This window comes from Caretta caretta, chromosome 14, assembly GCF_965140235.1.
Source record: "Caretta caretta isolate rCarCar2 chromosome 14, rCarCar1.hap1, whole genome shotgun sequence".
Classification (NCBI taxonomy): domain Eukaryota; kingdom Metazoa; phylum Chordata; order Testudines; family Cheloniidae; genus Caretta; species Caretta caretta.
The window spans coordinates 25,006,135-25,025,557 of record NC_134219.1 but is presented as its reverse complement, the minus strand read 5'-3'; the positions used below and the strand labels follow the sequence as shown (position 1 = coordinate 25,025,557).

Here is a 19,423-nt window from a genome sequence, read left to right as displayed (position 1 = left end):
GAAGTGGGGCTTGAGCAGTGCACTGGTGTTGCCCCTTTGCACAGGAGCCAGTTGAACTCTGTGACCTGCCCAGGTTTCTGTGAGGTTACTTCTCCAGATCTCAGTCACATCCCTCTGTCTGAGTGGAGGGGAGACCCAGGCTGAAAGAGGCACCACAGAAGCCTTTTATTATTCTGACAGGAGCCATGTTCCTGCCAGCCCCCAAGCCTCAGCCCACTTCAGCCACCTAGACAGTGACCAATCAGCACCTTGGGCACCAGCCATCCTGATAGCTTAAAGCTGCCACCTCCACCCTCACGTGGCAAGGTGGAGCTCTAGGTGACCATGGCCAAACACTGCCTTATTCAGGCCTACTCTACACACAGGGTTTGTGCCAGTGTAGCTATGCGGGGTGTTTTTTTACTGAGGAGGTTATACCAGCGCAAGCCCTACTGTGGATGCCATTATATATGTTTCAAGGTGTGTTATACAGTTATAGCTCACACTCCTTCCTGTTTGTGACTTACTGTATCGTATAAATACATTTATACTGGTATACTTGCATCCACGCTAGGAGGTGCACTGCTTAAACTATCCTGGTCTAGTTAAAGTGATACAACTTCTGTGTAGACAAGGTCTCAGTCCTTAAATCCAAGTGAAGCCAGGAGGGATATGCCTGAAAAGAATGTGAGTGAGGATTTCACAATTTTGGCCCCAAATGTCCAATATGCTGTAATGATGCTAATGGTTTTGATGATTGCTAGAAGAGAAACCTTCTCAGAAAACATGGCAGCATCACCTGACAAATACAGAGTTTGACAGTTATAGAAAGCCAGAAAGAAAGAGGCTGTGTTCATATACTTCACATTGACGGCCCTTTGAAAAAACCAGCGAAATTACCTGTCAAAAGAAAAAGTCATTAAGAGAGTTCAAGTTGCAGATATACTGCACTTAAACACTAGAGAACATCAAAAGATGTCATAGTTAATGAAAACTTCCAGACTTTCAAATACTCACTTTTTAGGTTAAGGTTTAACACTAAACTTTACCTTGTATCCTTATGTGATATATTTAAATGTATCCTCCTACAGCTTTGTTGGACAGTGGAGCAATTACAGGAGATGGGAGATTATTATAACCTGTATGTATTTATAAGCTTTTCTGTGGCACTCAGATACTATGGTTTGGGTGCCAATATAAGAGCCTGGATGGATAGATAGATAAATAGCATTTGACCAGTTTAGCTCCTCTGTGGGCAATAGGGAAGTGTTACTATCTTTAGTTTCAGATAGAACTACTCAGGCACAGAGAGGTCAAGGGCTACATTTTCAAAAGTACTGGTTAATATTTTGGGTCTCAGATGTTGGGAGTTCAATGTAAGACACCTAGGCCAAGATTTTCTGAAACTGGGTGCTCATATTGTATTTAAAAATCCATATTTGGCTGGGATTGTCAAAGGAGCCCACAACTCAGTGAGAGCTGGGCACTAACTCCCTTTAGACTGCTTTGAAAATTCTAGCCTCAAACATATAAATCGATGATTTCCAGAGGTGCTGAGCATCTACAGCTCCTACTGGACTCAGGGGGACATGCTGGGCTTTCTGCACTTTTGAAAAATCAGCCCAATTATTTAGATATGTTTAAATATGCATTTAGGAGCCTAATTTGAGGCACTCAGTTTTGGAGATCTTGGCCGAATTCCAGATTCTTCCTCAAGGTTTCTGAAACAAGGTCAGTGTTTCCACAGAGCCGCACTTTAGAGGTGTGTGTTTGGCTGCGTGGCCAAGGAACCTTCTTGGGCTGCTGGGACAGTGTTGGTCTCCTGCTGGCCAGGCACTGGAAGATCCAGATGATTCCACTGTTGGGTCTACATAGTCAACTGCTTTGCAAGTCTATGGATGAGTCCCTTGCAAAGGTGGCTGACCCTAGTGTACAGATCTGTAATGCATATTGGGACATGGTGGTGTTCCCATCTCACTGGGCAAAGATTCCCTGCTGTGGTGAATGTTGCCAGAAAATATATGAAATGCACACATTCCTCTGCACTGGGAGACAGGGCTCATCTATGAACCTCTGTGGTTCATGGTCTTTGGAAGCCTCATGAGTCAAGGGTCCCCATATATCTTCCACAGCTGAGGGCCACAGACGAGCTCTCAAATCCTCTCTTCCTCGGATCCGAGGTAACCAATGCAGATTCTCACCCAGAATATGGCTACCATGTATTAGCTGGACGGGGGAGAGGCAGGGCTGGGTCAGGAAGGTGCATGTGTAATAGAGTGACCCTGCATTGCAGCTGGTAGGCACAATAAAAACTGCAGCCCTTAGGCCCATGTCTGATTCTCACAGGCATAGATTTGTTTTGTTTAGTTGTATGGTGCACAAACATCTCCACAGTTTCAGAGCTGCAGGTCTTGATCTGACCCAGTCCCTGCGATTGTGACATATTATACCCTTTTATTCACACCCTAGACACTATTGTACTAATTTTTGTACAAAGTATGCCTTGTGTGGTATTATCTGAAAACTCATAATTTGTTGGTTATTATTGTCCTGGTAAAATATGTGTAGTGACAGTGTATGTGATGTTATAGGACACCCCTGTATGGTGTTATTAACACATGTTCCCAACCCCGCAGCCCTGCCCAAACTGAGGTTGTCAAACAGGTCTGTCCTACACAAATGACTGGGTGATCTGCTCAATTTTCATTTAAGCAGTAAATAGAGTATTCAAGCAGGAAGGGAAACAAGGGAAGCTCAAACACGTGAGGACAAGCAGTGGGAACATCCTTCCACACAGACTTTTTGTCTACTTGTCCCCAGCTGGAAATATTTTTTCAAGAGGGAGACTGAAACTATAAAAGGAGGGAAAAACACCCCAAGGCACCCTCCCTCTCTCCCCTTGCCCATTGCATTCACTGCACTTGAAGTGATAAAGGAAGCATTCGTTGGGCTCTGGAAGAGGAGTCCTGACCTCTAGGATTTGGTCAGTAAGACTGCTGAAAGCATTTGGTGAGAAACTGCTTCTATTTTATATAGTTTGTTTAAATTAGGTATTAGTAAATATCTTCTCTTTATTTTTCTTGTGACCATCTCTGACCCTTATGCCTTATTACTTGGACTCACTTAAAATCTCTCTCTTTGTAGTTAATAAACTTGTTTTATTGTTTTATCTAATCCAGTGTATTTAATTGTAAGTGTCTAGGAAACTCCATTTGGGGTGACAGGATATGGGGCTTATTATTCTTTTTAGAGAAATAATGGACTTAGTATAACTTGTATTGTCCAGGAGAGGGCTGGGCAGAAAAGGACATACATTTATTGGAGAAAATCTGAGACTTGGGGTGTGTTGGGGTCACCTTGGAGTATAACCGAGGCTGGGGAGAGCCAGAGTGTAACCCATGCATGGCTGGCAGGCTGCAATTACACACAGACACTCAGGGTGTGGTTTGCCTGCTGGAAGGCTGATTGTGAGTGGCCCAGGTGGGAGCTACTTCAGCAAGGCATTGTAAGGCACCCCAGGTTGCACGGCAGTGTTGACACAGCTGCTTATTAGTCGTGACTGTACCCTGGTATGTCACCTTGATATTGGGCTTTCTCTTGTTGACAACTTCAAACTTGTACTCTGTGACTGCCATCTCCCTCTGAAAGGGGGCACTCCTGTGTTTGTATCAAAGACACAGAGCTTCCCAGCACAGGCCCTGTCATACACAACAGACTTCTTGATAGCTGTTACTTACTTTATTACTGAGATGGAGCTAGGCCTTACAGGAAATTGAATCGATTATTGGTAGTCTTTTGGGAAAAGTCTTTGGCACAGGTCATCCTGGCCAAAAGCTAAGCTGATAAGAGTTTGTACTTAGTACTATCATTTGGCTTCTGTCCCTACATTTAACCACATCAAGGCCCCTTTCACCAGGCAGTAGCAGTTTCAGTGATGTGTTCTCAAGAATGTGTCCGCATCAAAGAAGCGTAGGGCAGCTGGACGGAGTTCAGTGCACATCTTTACAAACCCCTTGTGTCTGGAGAGTGTAGCAGGACAAAGTTCAATGGGACTGCTCAGTATGAGTAGGGGGGAGCAGGAGCAAGTCCGAGGGAGAGGACTTACGGTTTGTTGTCAAATTTTGTTACATTTCCAGACTTTCAAATTTTTCTTTTTGGCTTTTTAAAATACAGTATGTTTTATGTTTCAGTGAGGTATATCGACATCCTTAGTTCTGTGCTACAGAACATTTTCATCCAGTACCTAGGCATAGTATATAAAGTTAATTACACATTTCAGGGAGTCTCTCACAATGAAAATCAGTTACAGGAAAAAAAGGCAGTATTTTCAATTGGTAATCAATAAACAGACATATAGTTACATGACTTCCACTGTGAAATGAAAACATTTACCATCTCAAGAAAGCAGAAATTCAAAAATTGTGAAATTATAATCCAGTGGTGTCACCGGCGTACCAGTATCCGTTTATATCAGAAAAGCTGTTTAGGAACAGGCACAGAGCATTGGAGGGGGGTGAATGGGCATGTTGGAGATATTTACAATAAACAGGTAGGCAACCTCTTTACCCAGTAGATTATAAAGGGTAAAAGGCTTCCAGGAGAAGACAGAGTGATGTACCCAGCACCATAGGAAATCAGGCCTAATTCAGCAAACTAGCCCTATGCATCAAAGCATTTAAAGCATATGTTTTAAGTTTAAGCAGGTAGCAACTACTGTAACTGGTTAAAGTCAAGCACATGCTCAACTGCTGTGCTGAACCAAGGAGAGGGATTTCTCTTTTAGCAGATCTGTATTGCAATTTCTGTGGTGGAAATACCCAAATGCACTCACCTGAGTAATCCAACTGAAGCTGATGAGACTACGTGTGTACAAGCTACTCAACATCAGTAAGAGTCTGGAATTGGACCCTGCTGAAGGATGGTAGCAGAACACAACACATGGTAGAAAACAGCAGCCAGCAGCTGATACTAGCCAGAGTGAAAATGGATCCATAGTATGCGACAAAGAGACTGACACTCCAAGGGACATAGAAATGTATTAGGGATAAGTCCATAGTATAGACCACCACCAGGTCCATGAAATAGATCAGATTACAGCCCAGATACAGGAGGTAAGCATCCCTCCCTCACTTACATGAATGTTCCCAATCATTTCATGAGCTTTTTGACACTGGTTTTTGGTTGATATTTAGTCTGAAGTACCTGCTCCAGGGCAGACAGACAGTGAGTTACCTGCTCTAACTGCAGATTGGGGAGACAATCGGAGGTTCAGAGATAGCCAAGCAGGCTTCCCCCATCTCTGGTATAAAGTAGGTGGAATACCGGGTGGCTCTGTAAGGACGAGGGAGCGTGTTGTGATGAGTAATCAGAGGCAGCACAGCAGAGAACTCAGTGAGGAAACAGCCACATGTACCATCACTCGCTTGGGGTAAAAGTGACTTTTCCCCTGCAGCTCTGCCTCCATGGAAAGTGACAGGGAACAGCGTTGCAGACCAGAGATGTCAGTGCAGCAAGTGCAATGGGAAAGGAAGTTGAATTACTGCCTTGTCATTATGCCCCTTGCAGCTCACAGGCTAATGAGATACAAAAAAAAAAAAAAAATGAAATGAGCTGACACCTACTTAATCTCTTCAGAGAAGAATATTTACTTGGGTTAGTCTTGACTGCAGCCTCGTAGGATGGCGGGAGATGGGAGAGGTTCTGGAAGGACCTGGAAAAGGAGAGATCATAGGGCTCCGTGGCGGAAGTGAGGATATTGTTCATCCGTGGTTTTTCTGCAAGAAAGAATAAAAACATGTCCACGCAATGCACCAGTGGACAGGGAAGAGAGAGGTGAGAAATTCCCATCCACCTGCCAGGTAGCAGAGCCACTCCCCTACATCTGAACCAAATCTGACAGCTAGGCACTACACTATAATTCAAACTGACACCAGCCAAGCCATGGGAAATGAAACCCAAGACTTTGCTGCCTTTAGTCTCCACTGCAACTATTAACAAATGCAAACTGCAGTGAAGAAGTGCTGCCCACAGAGCACAGACTCCTTTGTTAAGTCAATGGTAAAGATAGTTATAGACAGAGAATATTATACTGTTGCCTATTCCCCAGGGGCTCCAATATCTCATCTCTGAGGACAAAGTTAGCACAGATGCCATTAACATTTATGTATAAGCGACCAAACCCACCATGTGGGGAAGATGCTTTTCTGCATTCTGCACTCCAGTGTCTTGTGTTTACTGTAGAATACAACACACCCTCCCTTTAAATCAGTCACATGATTTCAAACACTGCCCCTTTGGGGGGTGGGGGCTCTTCAATTCTCCTCTCCCTCTGCACTAGATGGAGTCTACTATTAATAAGTGCCATTCAGACTGGCTACTAGCCCTAAGAATTCACTTCCTGAGTTCTGGTATCATCCCATTCTCTCTTTGGGAGGAGATTATTGTCTTAAGGGTTGGGTGGAGGGGAAGCAGTGACAGTTCTTGAAGCCTCCTGTGTTGTCGGATGCCAATCTGACTCCTATCGTGACAGGGAACCTACAGAACAGAGACTGTAAAGGTTTTAAGGCCCATCCACAACTGAACTTTCATCCTGGAATCCTGGCAAAAGGTGATGTCCCAAGCCAAAATATTTCTAGGAAGGGTCAGATGCATGTTGGGACCTTTTGTTTTGAGAACTGGGTTTTTGCTGATGTTCCTGAGCTGCCTCAAGGTTGCTCTGTTGAAGGGTATTTCTGAAGAGCAACTGGGAGCATGCTTCCCAGCCTGGGTAGACAGACACATTAGCGCTGCTCAAGCTAGTGTACTAAAAACAGCAATGTGGCCACAGCAGCATGGGCATCAGCTTGGCCTAGCTGTCCAAATACATGTCCGTGTGTCCCCTGGGTATGGACATGGGCAGTTAGCCAAAGCCACTGCCCATGCCACCACAACCAGATTGCTATTTCTAGTGTGCTGGCTTGAGCAGAGCTAGTGTGTGTCAGTCACCTGCACAGGGAAGCACACTCCCAGCTGCAGTGTGGATGTACCTGCAGAGTTCAAATGGCTCAGGTGAAAGGAGACTCCTGGCAGACTCTGGAGGCATTGCTGGGGCCAGCCTGGGTGAGGATTTCCCACAAACAGGAGTGTCTCTCAGGGAGATGGGGGCGGCATTTGTTTTCTTGCTGCTTTCAGTGACTGACCTTTCTGTGTCATGGTCTAAAGCACATGGCTGAACTTCAGACCATCATGTTTCTCAAACCTAACAACATATCCTAGATGGTCTTCGAGCTGAGCTCCTGCCTCTACTGGACCTGTCAACAGGGCACAGGGGAACTCTATCCCATCAGACAACCCAGGAGAATTGAGCCTTGTCTCTTGACCTAACTGTCCACCCCTCAGGAGTGAGTGGAGTGCTCTGGAGAAAGGGGCCATGTGCTCGGGCTTGAACTGGCAGGAATGGCCACGGCCCCTGTCACCTGTTGTGCATGGGTCTCAGAGACTGCATGTCTATAGAATCATAGGACAGGAAGGGACCTCTAGTCCAGTTCCCTGCACTCATGGCAGGACTAAGCATGGGCAGTAGATGAACCACCCATTCAGGAAAGCTAGCCCACCAGCCCCGCCCCTTCCACCTGAAGCTCCACCCCCTGAGTCCCTCCTCCACAGTCTCTCCTCCCCCCACAGCTAGAGCCCTAAGCCGCCCACGGTCCAAGCTGTGCCGGCTGGCCCACCCCACGTATGCTGGCCCAGGCCAGCCTGAGGCACCCCAGCCATGCCTTCCTGGGCCACACTGGATGCCCCAACACCAGCCAGCTGCCCTGCCCCTTGGCCAGTCTGAGCTGCCCCGACTGGCCTGACCCCCGGGCCGGCCTGAGCACCGGCCTGAGCCACCCCTGGCTGCCCCAGCCCCTGGCTGATCCCCAAGCTCCAGGCCACAGCTGGAGCTGAGCCCCCTCCGGCTTCAGGATGTGGGGGGCAGAGCATGGGCGGGGCCACAGCCTGGGCCTTAGCCTTCCCTGGCCTATGATACTCGCTGCCCCTGGGACTAAGTATTATCTAGACCATTCCTCGCAGGTGTTTGAGGCCTCACTGGGTTCAGTTGTGCTGCTGCATATGGAGGAAGTTAGTGCCCAGTGAGCGAGGGTCACAGGGTCTGGCTTTCGGTCAGGAAACCACAACACTCCTTCCTGCTGGCTAATCCGTCTGTGTTTTTATAGAACACCAGTTATGATGGCAGCCCCCGCCCCAGCATCCTGCTTCCTGGTGACCCTTCCTACAGGGAACAGAGCTCAATATTGCTTCCTCTGTCGGCAGGTGGCTCTGCTCCCAGCATTGCTCAGAGGCGATGAGTCGCTGAGGGAATCACTGACCCCAAATATCATGCCAAGCACAACCCCCAGCTACCATGGACAGGCACGGAGATGCTCTCTTTGACATCAGTGAGAGCTGGAGTTAGGGGCTACTGCAGCTCTGTGGCTGACCCTGGGCGAGTCACTGCACCTCTTGGTGCTGAATTTTCCCCAGCTGATAAATGGGGATCATGACACCCACCTTTGTAAAGTGCTTTGAAATCCTCAGCTGCACTGCACTATGGAAGTGCTAGTTCTCACATCGCGTAATGATGACAATTAGTATTGTAACTGAAAAAGGCTCAGCCTACAGTTGCTGTCAGTAATATCGTTTTTCCACGCTTGGCATGATTTTGTTTCTAATTGTGGGCTCTCCTTGTCACTCCAGAAATAGGACTTGGTTTAAAGCCAGTCTTGTGTAAGGAAACTTTTGTGATGCAGGCTGCCGAGAGTGATTGTGATAGGAAGGCAGTGTGATGAGGCTCTGGGAACGAGGGTCCAGGCCGATTGTTGTGAACTCCCTAAAGGAGGTGCTGTTGTGCACACCGGCCTGTGTATTACTGCCCTCCCAGGTTGTAGGAGACTTGAAATTTCCACCAGTTGTCCATTCTCTCCAGTGTCAGCTCCCAGGTTTTGTGTGTCCCTTGTTAACATATGGAAACCCTAGGTGTCCTGCTCTCTGGCCTTGGGGTGTAAAGTGTTTGTTTAGGGTTACAGTGTGACAATATAGATAGCACTGAGGTGTTTCCCCAAGGGCCATGTATAGCCTGCCTGCCAAACTATTTCTGCCCAAAGCTCTGATCCTACGAGCTCCTATGCATGGCAGAGCCCTGCACCCACAATGAGCCCTAACGGGACTTCCCATTGGTGCAGGGTCCGTTTGGGCATGTGAGCTTGCAGAATCAGGCCTGCATTCATAAAGAGATGTATGGATTTCTGCAGCAATTTCTGGTGCAGGAATGAGGGGCAGCCTCCAGCAGAGTTCAGGCTCCTCACTGCATATTGCTTTTGTTATTTGTCACAGAGGGAGGCCATGGGTCAGCATCTTGAAACAGAGCCCTCTGCACGCTTGCTAGCCCTGAGCATATCTCTAGACATGATGACTGGTGCATTTGGATTTTATAATGCTACTGGAGAAAAGAGGCCAAGCCACTGGGTCCAGGCAGTCTGCGGAGTTTGCTTGGTATTGAAAGCACATCCCTTTGCCGAAAGTCAGGTGGAGTGACTGAAGCCGGAGTTTAAAATAGTCTTTCATCAGCCCAGCCAAAGGCCTGTTGAGTGATGACGTTGATATCTCTCCAGTGTGCGGGTGTTAAAGTAGGCAGAGATCAGGCTATTCAAAATAGCAGTGATCACAACTGCTGGAAGCCTAGTGTCAGACTGCGGGAGGGACAGATGGGGTCCTGGCCGAGTGTGCGGTAGGCCTGGGTCATGTGACCTGGTCTGAATGGATTCAGGGAGCAGCTGGGTCTGACAGGTATGGCAAGAGTGCAAAATTCTGATGCCACTCGGAGACGCCAGCCAGTCTGCTCCGAGAGCTGAGCCCCTTCATCCCCGCATCAGCCTCATGCAGCAAAAGGGCCTGGCTCGGCCCAGGCTGCTTGCGCTGCCTGAGGAGCACCAAAAAGGCACCACTGTCTGGGCTTTGCTTTTGTCTCAGGATTCCCAGCACACTAGGTGAGAGCATCCGAGGATGGTGTGGGGGCGGCCAGACTCCCAGTCCTGACTCAGCCACAGTCCTTCCTCGGAGCTCTCACACCCGAAGCACAGCGGGTGGCACAGCTCTCTGCAGCTCCCCCCCGTCATAAATATAAAGGGAAGGGTAACCACCTTTCTATATACAGTGCTATCAAATCCCTCCTGGCCAGAGGCAACATCCTATTACCTGTAAAGGGTTAAGAAGCTCAACCAACCTGGCTGGCACCTGACCCAAAGGACCAATAAGGGGACAAGATACTTTCAAATCTTGCTGAGGGCGGGGGGTGGAAAGGTTTTGTTTGTGCTCTTTGTTTACATGGTTGTTCTCTCTTGGGACTGAGAGAGGCCAGACAGAAATCCATCTTCTCCAACCCATCCTAATCCAAGTCTCCAATATTGCAACCAGTATAGATAAGCCAGGCAAGGCGGAATAGATTATCTTTTGTTTTATGTGAATTTTCCCTGTGTTAAGAGGGAGTTTTATTCCTGTTTTCTGTAACTTTAAGGTTTTGCCCAGAGGGGGATCCTCTGTGTTTTGAATCTGAATACCCTGTAAAGTATTTTCCATCCTGATTTTACAGAGATGATTTTTACCTTTCTTTTTTCTCTTTTTTTAATAAAATCCTTATTTTAAGAACCTGACTGATTTTTCCATTGTTCCAAGATCCAGGGGTTTGGGTCTTTGATGATTTTGTAACAAATTGGTGAGGATGTTATTCTCAAACCTCCCCAGGAAAGGGGGTGTGTAGGGCTTGGGGGATATTTTGGGGGAAGACGTCTCCAAGTGGTCTCTTTCCCTGTTCTTTGTTTAAAACGCTTGGTGGTGGCAGCATACTGTTCAAAGACAAGGCAAAGTTTGTACCTTGGGGAGGTTTTTAACCTTTAAGCTGATAAGAATAAGCTTAGGGGGGTCTTTCATGCAGGTCCCCACATCTGTACCCTAGAGTTCAGAGTGGGGAAGGAACCCTGAGACTCCCCAAGAAGCACTCTCAGGGAGAAAGGCCTGCACGCTTCAGCCTGTATGCCAGCACCAGCCCAGGGACATGGGGAGCCAGCTGGCTCAGCTTTTATCCAGGAACTGCTGGGGTTGTGCAGGCTAGGACAGACCTTCAGCCCCATGGAGTTTTGCATAGGCATGGAATGGGGGGCATGGGACTGCCCTGGCCACACCTTATCCTGACCCCAATATATCCCATTGTGCGTCCCTCTACCTCTGCTCTGCCCATGACACACACCCCCACCCACCAGAATGTCCCTGGCACCCAGGATTGCTATGGAGGCAGTGCAGAAGTAGCTCTATGCCTGGCATTGTGCAGGAGAGGCCTCACTTCTGCAAGGTGTGTGTGTGTGGGGGGGCTCTTTGTCCTGGTCCATGGGCAGCCAGAGTCTGGATATAAACCAGCACAAGTAACAACAGACCCTGCGGTGGGATTTTGACCAGTGTGTAATGACTTGGGAGGAGCCGTCCCGTTGAAAGTCAGCTCATGGAAAGCCAGTAGTACTTGTGCTCCTATCTCACTTAGATACCTTTGAATATCCCACCTCTAAACAAGGTCTTTGTGTGGCCCCATTTCCCTAGTGACTCTGTTACCTGAGAGCAGTACCAGCCCCGTGAGAGTGTGCTGCATCCTGACACTCCATCAGGCTCATCTGCATTGGCCTCAGTGGTCCTGCCTCGCTGACGGGCAGATGGGCATTGGAGGAGCACACAGAGGGATGCAGAGGGCTTGCCTCTCTCTGCACTGTTAGACTCCTCCACTAGTGACTCTTCATCATCACTGCTGCCAGGAGGCAAACGGCAATAATATCTCGGAGCCTCCAGCATCTTTAGCCCTCTAAAGTGGGTTATTGCTTTGCGGGAGAAAGGGCCCAATCCTCTGCTCACTGAAACTAATGGGAGTTTTGCCTTTGAGTTCAATGGAAAAAGGACTGGGCGCAAACTGTCCAGTGGACACAGGATTAAGCTGTTATCCTAATCTGCAAATACACAGGCTCTGCTGTGAGTACTTTCAACCGAGACGGGACTTAATGGCAAAAACAGCAGGGGCTGGGTCTCCTGGCTCACAGTTCCAGCAATGGTTTCTCTCCCATGGGATCTCCAGACATTCTCCTTCTCCCTAGGGAGCAGATACTTCCTCATCAAAACCCAGAATACAGCCTGCATGGCTCCATGCGTTTGGAGTTTTCTTGCTCTTTCCACAGGCTCTGGGTCAAATTCAGTCCTGCTGTAAATCAGTGACATTATGCTGTTTGCCGCAGGCTGAATCTGACCTCTGGGTCTAACCCATTATCCAGTGGACTAAGGCACAACTTCTTCAAATAAATTCCCCTGCACACTGAGAAATAGGGGCCTTTCAGCCCCACACCAAAAATCATAATTTCTTAGACATTTGTTCCAGGCAGAAATTTGCTTTTCCTCTGCAGCAAAATTTTCAACACAATTCACAAAAATGGGATGCAATTAACTTTGTAAACACAGCTTTTCACATCTGAGTTCAACGCATACCTGGGCAGTTCCCCCACAGGTAGGGTTGCCAACCAAACACCCTTACTCCGCCCCCTTCTTTGAGGCCCCACTCCTGCCCCACCCTTCTCCAAGGTCCCGCCCGTGTTCACTCCATCCCCTGCAAGAGGGGATGAGGGCTCTAGCTGGGGTTGTGGGCTCTGGGGTGGTTGAAAACATGGCACCTGGCAACCCTAGGCAGTGGAACTTTTTCCATGCAACTCAGACTCCCCCCTCCCACCCCAACACACACACACACACACACACACACACACACAGACCCATCCTTTGCACACGGCACAGCCAGAAACTGAGGTAAAGGCTGTGGAAAAGAAAGGCTCTTCAAAAACAACCCACAGTTGCATTGCTCTTATTCCTAGCAATTGCTCTGTGCTTTGTCCTATTCCTCCTTTGGAGCATTCCTGTTCTAATGTCAGATGGGATGGAGACAGGCAGGCAGCTCCATTCCTGTAGGATGCGAATATCTAAGAGGTTTCAGTGTCTTCTGGTACCTAGTGAATTCTTAGCACCGAGACCCCCCATTGCTCTGTCTCCCGGGCAGAGCTGGAGGAAGGATCATTCCAGTTCTGTTCAGTGTGTGGCATACAGGGGTGAGCAGGGCTAGAACCCAGAGTGCTTGGTGGATCTATGAACCTGCTCTCCCTGCTGCTCCCACTACAGAGAGCAGAATAGTGCCATAGAAACCCAGCACTGGGCTCTGCGGGAATGTTACCCTTCCTTTCCTTAGCACAGCGCCCACATTGACACTCTTCCCAGTTCTCTGAGCACACGGCACCGATCCGGCAGCTCTCACAGCCCTTCTAGGGAAATGCAGGGCTGCCATCACAACCTCCCTCCCACTGTGTGTTCCCTGTGCTTAATTTAAACCTCTCTGTCACCAGAGAGTCCTCCCTCCCACCGCTCAGACACGCAGTCGGGGAGAGAGGCTGAGCAGACAACCCTACATCCCCGCAGGAAATAGCTTCCTCCCCCAGTCCTCACACACTGACAGTTCCCTGCAGCTGGATCACTCCGACAGCACCCCACTGGCTCCAGTCAGACCCACGTGCAACACTTCAAACCCAACCCAGCCTCCCCCATTCCCCATTCAGCCGCTGTCCTCACTAACGGCGCTGCAGCTGGTGCAGCTACAATGGGGCCTCCTGCGGGATAACTTACCTCAGGGTGCAGCTTCCCCCTGGAACTCACCAGGCTGCCTGCTGATGAGGCGTCAGGCCGGGGCAGTGGCTCAGTGCCCCTTTGGTGTGCCCTGGCAGCCGGTCATGGGTGGGAGCTACACTCGTCTCAGCCGCACATCACAGCCTAGTTATAGTGCAGTGGGGTGAGTGCAGGCACCCAGAGCTGCATGGCAGCTTTCAGGAACCATGTGCTATGATTTGCCGCTGTCCTCAGGACTCACCATCCCTCTCTCAACACCAAACAGCCAGTTTCATCCCCTGGACAGAAGAAGAAAAGCCTATGACTCTAGAAGAGCCTAATTTTTATCCCAATTCTGTCTGAGAAATGATTAGCCATTTCACACCAACACTAGGAATTTGGGCCATTTTCCTGTTAGCTCAGTAGTAACCAAAACTGGATTAATAAACATGTCTCCTCTTCAGCCAAGGCATGTCTATAGCTCCCCAGGCTGGGGTTGTTCTCTGGTAAACAAAACCTAACCTGAAGTTATCTACCGAATGCGCTATTACTTTGAGATCGATTTGTCTGGGTGATGACTTCAGTCCATGTCTAATGGCCTGATCCTGGGATTAGGAAGTGCATTTCACTTACTGTGGCAGTAGAAACAATTGATTAGATATTATACTGTAAACAGCGACTTCATCAGCACTGAGACAATGCCCCCACCCCTCTGTTTGTGCTTGGGTAGCGAAGAATTAGGGTAACATCCTTTTGCAAATCTGTCAGCAAGAACCTGCATACAATCTACATTTTGCATGGAGGCTTGGATAAGCTAAAATAAGCCCAGTCATATGTATGGGATTTGTGTTTAGTGTCAAAGCAAGAGAGTTAATTGACTGCTTGCATGAGGGGTGTGAAATTAAGTGCCATACTTTTCTAATAGGCTTGCATAGAGTCAGTATGTCCGCTTACCATCTGTTTTTCATCCAGTCAATCAGGAGCAGCACATAATGAATCTGGCAAATGAGAGGTCACCTTGAAAACTACTGTCTATCTTTCAGCAAAACTAATGAATAAACTGAGATGGGTGGAGACTACTTGAGCTGACTTTTGCATAATGTATTTAAGACTAAGGTTCAGGGAACTGATGGGTTCCAGTCCGTAGGAATCACGCGTGCAATTTATACACCATCACTAGTTAAGTAGCAGTTTCTTTCTGCTTGGAGACGTGTCAGAATTTCACAATGTTAGAATCAGACATTGATTTTTTGTTCACATCACCTGTTGGATTCTGTGAGCCAGATGCAGGATGGGAGAACACAGTCCCTCCCCATTTCCACACAGCCAGAGTTAAATCCCCCTGCTATTTTCCCCAAACACAGAGAGAATGCCCAGGGTGTCCAGTCCTTTGGGATGCTTTGGGGGATGGAACGAATGCTCAGGGTTACTGCGAGTGGCTGCCACTAAACAGCCAGCCTTTACCCACAGTTCCCATGCCTTGGGGTCTGAGATACTGTAGTCATTTCTGATTCTAACTACATGGGAAGGCTCTTTTTTTGACTGTAAGCAGGAACCATATTTTCTTATGTATTGGTACAACATCCAGCACAACAGGGCCCTGAGCCTGGCGGGGCCTCTGAGTAATACCGCTGTGATGGATCTGCCAAGCAGGGGACTGCAACTCTCGTCAGCTCCCTCCCACCGCACATCCCTTTCCCCTGGCCAGGGAGGAGGGGAAGGTCCTCCACCAGTAAGTGGCTGGTCTGTGCTGGGCAGTGGCAGCTGCATGGCTAGCCAGGAGTTGCAGAGAATTTGGATGCAGAGAGGAATCCCCAGGAACCAGCTGCAGAGCTATGTACAGAAGAAGCTGTGACTGATGGATGCTACAGCTGGGTGTGGGTTTGTGGGGTGCTTAGGGGGATCCTGTAACTGCTGGGCACAGAGCCAGTGCAGAGATGCCCAATGAGAGACACTAGCAGCAGAGCTAGGGGTGGCAGTCAGGACTCCTGACTCCCAGCCCACTGCCACCATCCACCTTCTGCCAGCCCTTCCCTTGTGGCTTGGTTTCTCTTCAGCCTGGCCTGGAAACATAAAAGCGCCTGGTTGCTTGAATAGAGACTGGACTGGAGAGGATACCCCAGGCACTAGCCCTGACTCACTAACTGGACTTCCCAGGGACCCAGACAGGAGCCGCTACTGCTCACCTGAACTGGAACTGGTTAAGCCTCCAGAGCTAGGGTACCTGCACCCTTCCCCTTCCTGCAGCCCTAGGAAATGTGGGTGTGGGACCTACCAGGGTTAGTGCCTACAAGAATGAACTGCTGAAGCACCCACAGTGCTTGTGTCTGAGTCGCGGTGCACCTGGTGCAATATTAGCGTCCTGGGGGCTTGGTGTGCTGGGCGCCCTGGTACTTACACTGCCACAGTAACACAGCTGTATCACTCTGCCCCGCTAGAGGTAGCAAAGCACCGTGTGAAGGCACTCGGGGGCAGGGCGCCCTGCCAAGCTTGCACAGAGGGCAGTGGAAGAGCTGGGGGTGGTACCTCAGTGCAGTGCCACCATCCCCCTTCTGCCAGCCCCTTCCCTGCAGCCGGGTTTCTCTTCTGCCTGGGCAATGCTCTTAGGGCCTGATCCTGCCCTCAGGGCAGCCAGCCACAGTTTTCCACTGACTTCAATGGGATGGGGCTGAAGTCTGGAGAACATCCAGCTCTGCTGGGCTCTGCCCGCTGTGCAGCTCCCTGGGCGTGGGACTGCATCAACTCCATCAGGTAGTGGGTGAGATGGCATCGTGCCTGGCACAGCACTGTGGGGGCACCAAGGACCTGAGGCTGCATGCAGCAGCTGGCTGGGCACTGCGAGGGCTCTGGGTGTGAAGCTGCTTTTGGCACCGAGTGGCTCAGCCTGGCTACGCTGAGCTCTCTCCCGCACCAGGCACCGACCAGTGTTTTTACTGGGGCCCAGGCTAGAGCCCACAGGGCCTGTCAGATAGCTCAGCTGCAGCTGCATTTCCGTGCCCACCAGGGGCTGCTGGCCCTGCCAATGGAGGGCTGCGCTGTGCCTGTTAGACTCAGGTCAACACTGGGGCTGCGGGAAGGAGCAGAACTACTTCAATGACTACTCCAGGGCCCTGGTGCCTAAGGGAGCCACAATGCCTCCTGGAGCTTGTAGGCTGCCAAGGGAGCATGCATGCTGCTACTCCCCTCACGGCCATGGCCTTAGCAGCCCATTTGCAGCTACATCTGCCCTTGGAGCTAGGGTTGAAATTCCCAGCTCGAGCAGATACACTGGCATTGAGCTAGCATGCTGAAAAGAGCAGTGTAGCTGTGATAGCCCAGGCAACGGCGTGAGCTAGCCGCCCCGAGTACATGCCCACGAGTTCGGGGCAGGTTTACTCAGGGTGGCTAGCCTGTTTCATCACTGCTGCTCCTCACGCTACTCTGGCTATTTTGCTACTTTTAGCACGTTTGCTCGAGGACCGCTTGTGGGAGTCTGGTTCCTCCAGCCAGGGAGGAATCACAGCCCTAGCTCCAAGGGAAGCTATACCCTGTGTGTGGCTAACACCCAGGCGGAAGCCGGTGGGGAGCATCCCTTGTGCTCTGTGCACAGAGACTGCAGTTGTAGCTGGTCCCTGCATGGAAGCTCCCTTGGTCTCTTCCCCACTTCCCCACTGCACTGAAGCTGGCCCCAATCTCACCTCCCATTACGCAGTGCCGGTGCTGCATGCAGCCTGGGCCCTGTCTGCCTCGGCTGCACTGAGCTCTTTGCAACCAGAAGGACAAGGGGAAATTCCATTATTTGTAATGAGCAAGGCTTAGATTCTGAAGAGTGCAGGAAAATCTGGGCAAACCCATGGCTCTGCCCCCATTCTCTGAACATTTCCTCTGTTCCAAGGAGAACACTTAGGTAGGGCCTGGTGAAGCTTGTGTACAAGGAGGGGTGCCAATGCACCCTGAAGCTGGAGTGATGAGTTTGTGGGCAGGCGTATGCGAAGCTCAGGTGGGCACAGAGACATGAGCTTTGTTTGCATGAAGAGTCTGCACATATTTTGTATGGCACATCAACAGATGCCTTTTTACAACATTCACCTGGTGAAAGCAAATAGTGTCACCTAGGAGAAGTAATGCAGCCCAACCTTCTGCTGCGCAGCATCTGCTCATCACAGCTTCAGGCTTCTGTCAAAGCACTTCCCATTCCCTTAGCACTCCCTTCTGCTCAGCCATTTCAAGGTTCAGGAAGAACCCTGCTCAGATCCTGAAACGTGCTCTTACAACCAGCATTAGCCTTAATGAAACGAGCTGTTTAGAAATGGTGATGGCCACCATTCTTCTAAAAATGATCTTGCACAACTCCACTGCTACAGTCGGCATTGAAGGGCAGCAAGAGGCAGAGCCAGCTTAGATACATTCCTCAGCAGTGACACGTTGTGCATCTTCTATTATTTTTGGAAAACATCTAAATTTTTATAATTAATCTAATAATCACCTCTTGCATTTACAGAGCATCTTCAGCCTCACGAATCTCCACAAGCTTTAAAGGGCTAGATCCTTGGCTGGTGCAAATCACCATTGCAACATCAGTGGAGTCACACTGGTTCACACCATCTGAGGAGCTGGCCAATGAAAGAGCCAATGGGAGTTTTGCTGTTTACCTTGGGGGTAGTGGGCTCAGCATCTGTAGGGCAGAGCACCTTGTGAGCATGGAGCTGAAGTCACTCAGGATTGGGCCTTTCCACAGTACTGCACATCCATACAGCACAGGAAGCACACCAGAACCATGTCACTCAGTATCCACGCAAAAGCAGCTACTTCTGAGGTTGAATATGGCAGCTGTTTAAGACCGCACCACAATGGTGCACACACGTCAGTGCAGGAGGAGAGGAACGCAGGTCCCAGTTGAAATGATGGGGAATTTCAGTAGGTGGAACTCCATTTGGTAAAGCACAGATTTTGTTTCAAGCTAAGAAAATTATACATGAGCACTTTGGCCTGCTTGACCAGCCCTGAACCCAGAAAATAGCTTAACCTAGGCAAGGGGTGGATAATACAGCAAATGCAGAGGTGGAAAAGCCTAGACTATATGCAATGTGGTAATATTACCTAGTGTACAGAAAATCCCACAGTTGGTGTAGAATGTGAGGGATCAGGACTCCTACTATCTCTGGCTGTTTTTACTGATTTTGAAAGACAATGTATTTGTGAAGTATCAGCCTAACAAATATGTGTACTATTAAGGCATTGGAGCCAGGACACTTCCTTATGCTTACAGCTTGCACGGTGCTGAGACGAAAGGGCCCTTTAGATACCCCAGGAACAATGACATTCATTTGCTCTTGAAGGCTTTCTGGTTTGATGGGACAGTGTCATTATCACCATCTGTAACTTGGGGGTTACCATGCTGATCTGCTTTGTAAAACGCTTTGAGCTCCATGGCTGAAAAGTGCTGGGGATTATTATTCTGCAGTATTGTTGTAGCCATATTGGTCCCAGGATAGGAGAGAGACAAGGTAGGTGAGGTAATACGTTTTACTGGACCAACTTCTGCTCATGGAAGGTACAAGTTTTTGAGCTACTCAGAGCTCTTCTTGGACGCTTGGAAGCTTGTACCTTCCACCAACAGAAGTTGGTCCAGTAAAAGATACTGCCTCATCTCCAGGGATTGTTATTATTTGATGACGACGATGATGATGATACAATACACAGTGTTCCACTGCTAAGTCTAAAAGTTATATCCGCTGCCAGTTGTTGGTTGACCTGCATGAAATGAATGGGTGGGATT

At 49.2% G+C, this 19,423-nt stretch overlaps 1 protein-coding gene across 4 annotated transcripts in view; it reads right to left on the bottom strand.

The window, feature by feature from the left end:
* The window catches only part of SHISA6 (shisa family member 6), a 399,954-nt gene that overhangs the window by 31,372 nt on the left and 349,159 nt on the right, over window positions 1-19,423 (bottom strand). For 2 of the 4 annotated variants that reach the window (XM_048817850.2, XM_075119373.1), the window contains one exon: window positions 5,601-5,753. The exons of 1 other annotated variant lie outside the window; for it this stretch is intronic. In XM_048817850.2, coding sequence (XP_048673807.1) covers window positions 5,601-5,753 — 153 coding nt within the window. The remainder of the gene's footprint in view (window positions 1-5,600; window positions 5,754-19,423) is intronic. One more of the 4 variants, XM_048817851.2, reaches the window with a different exon arrangement.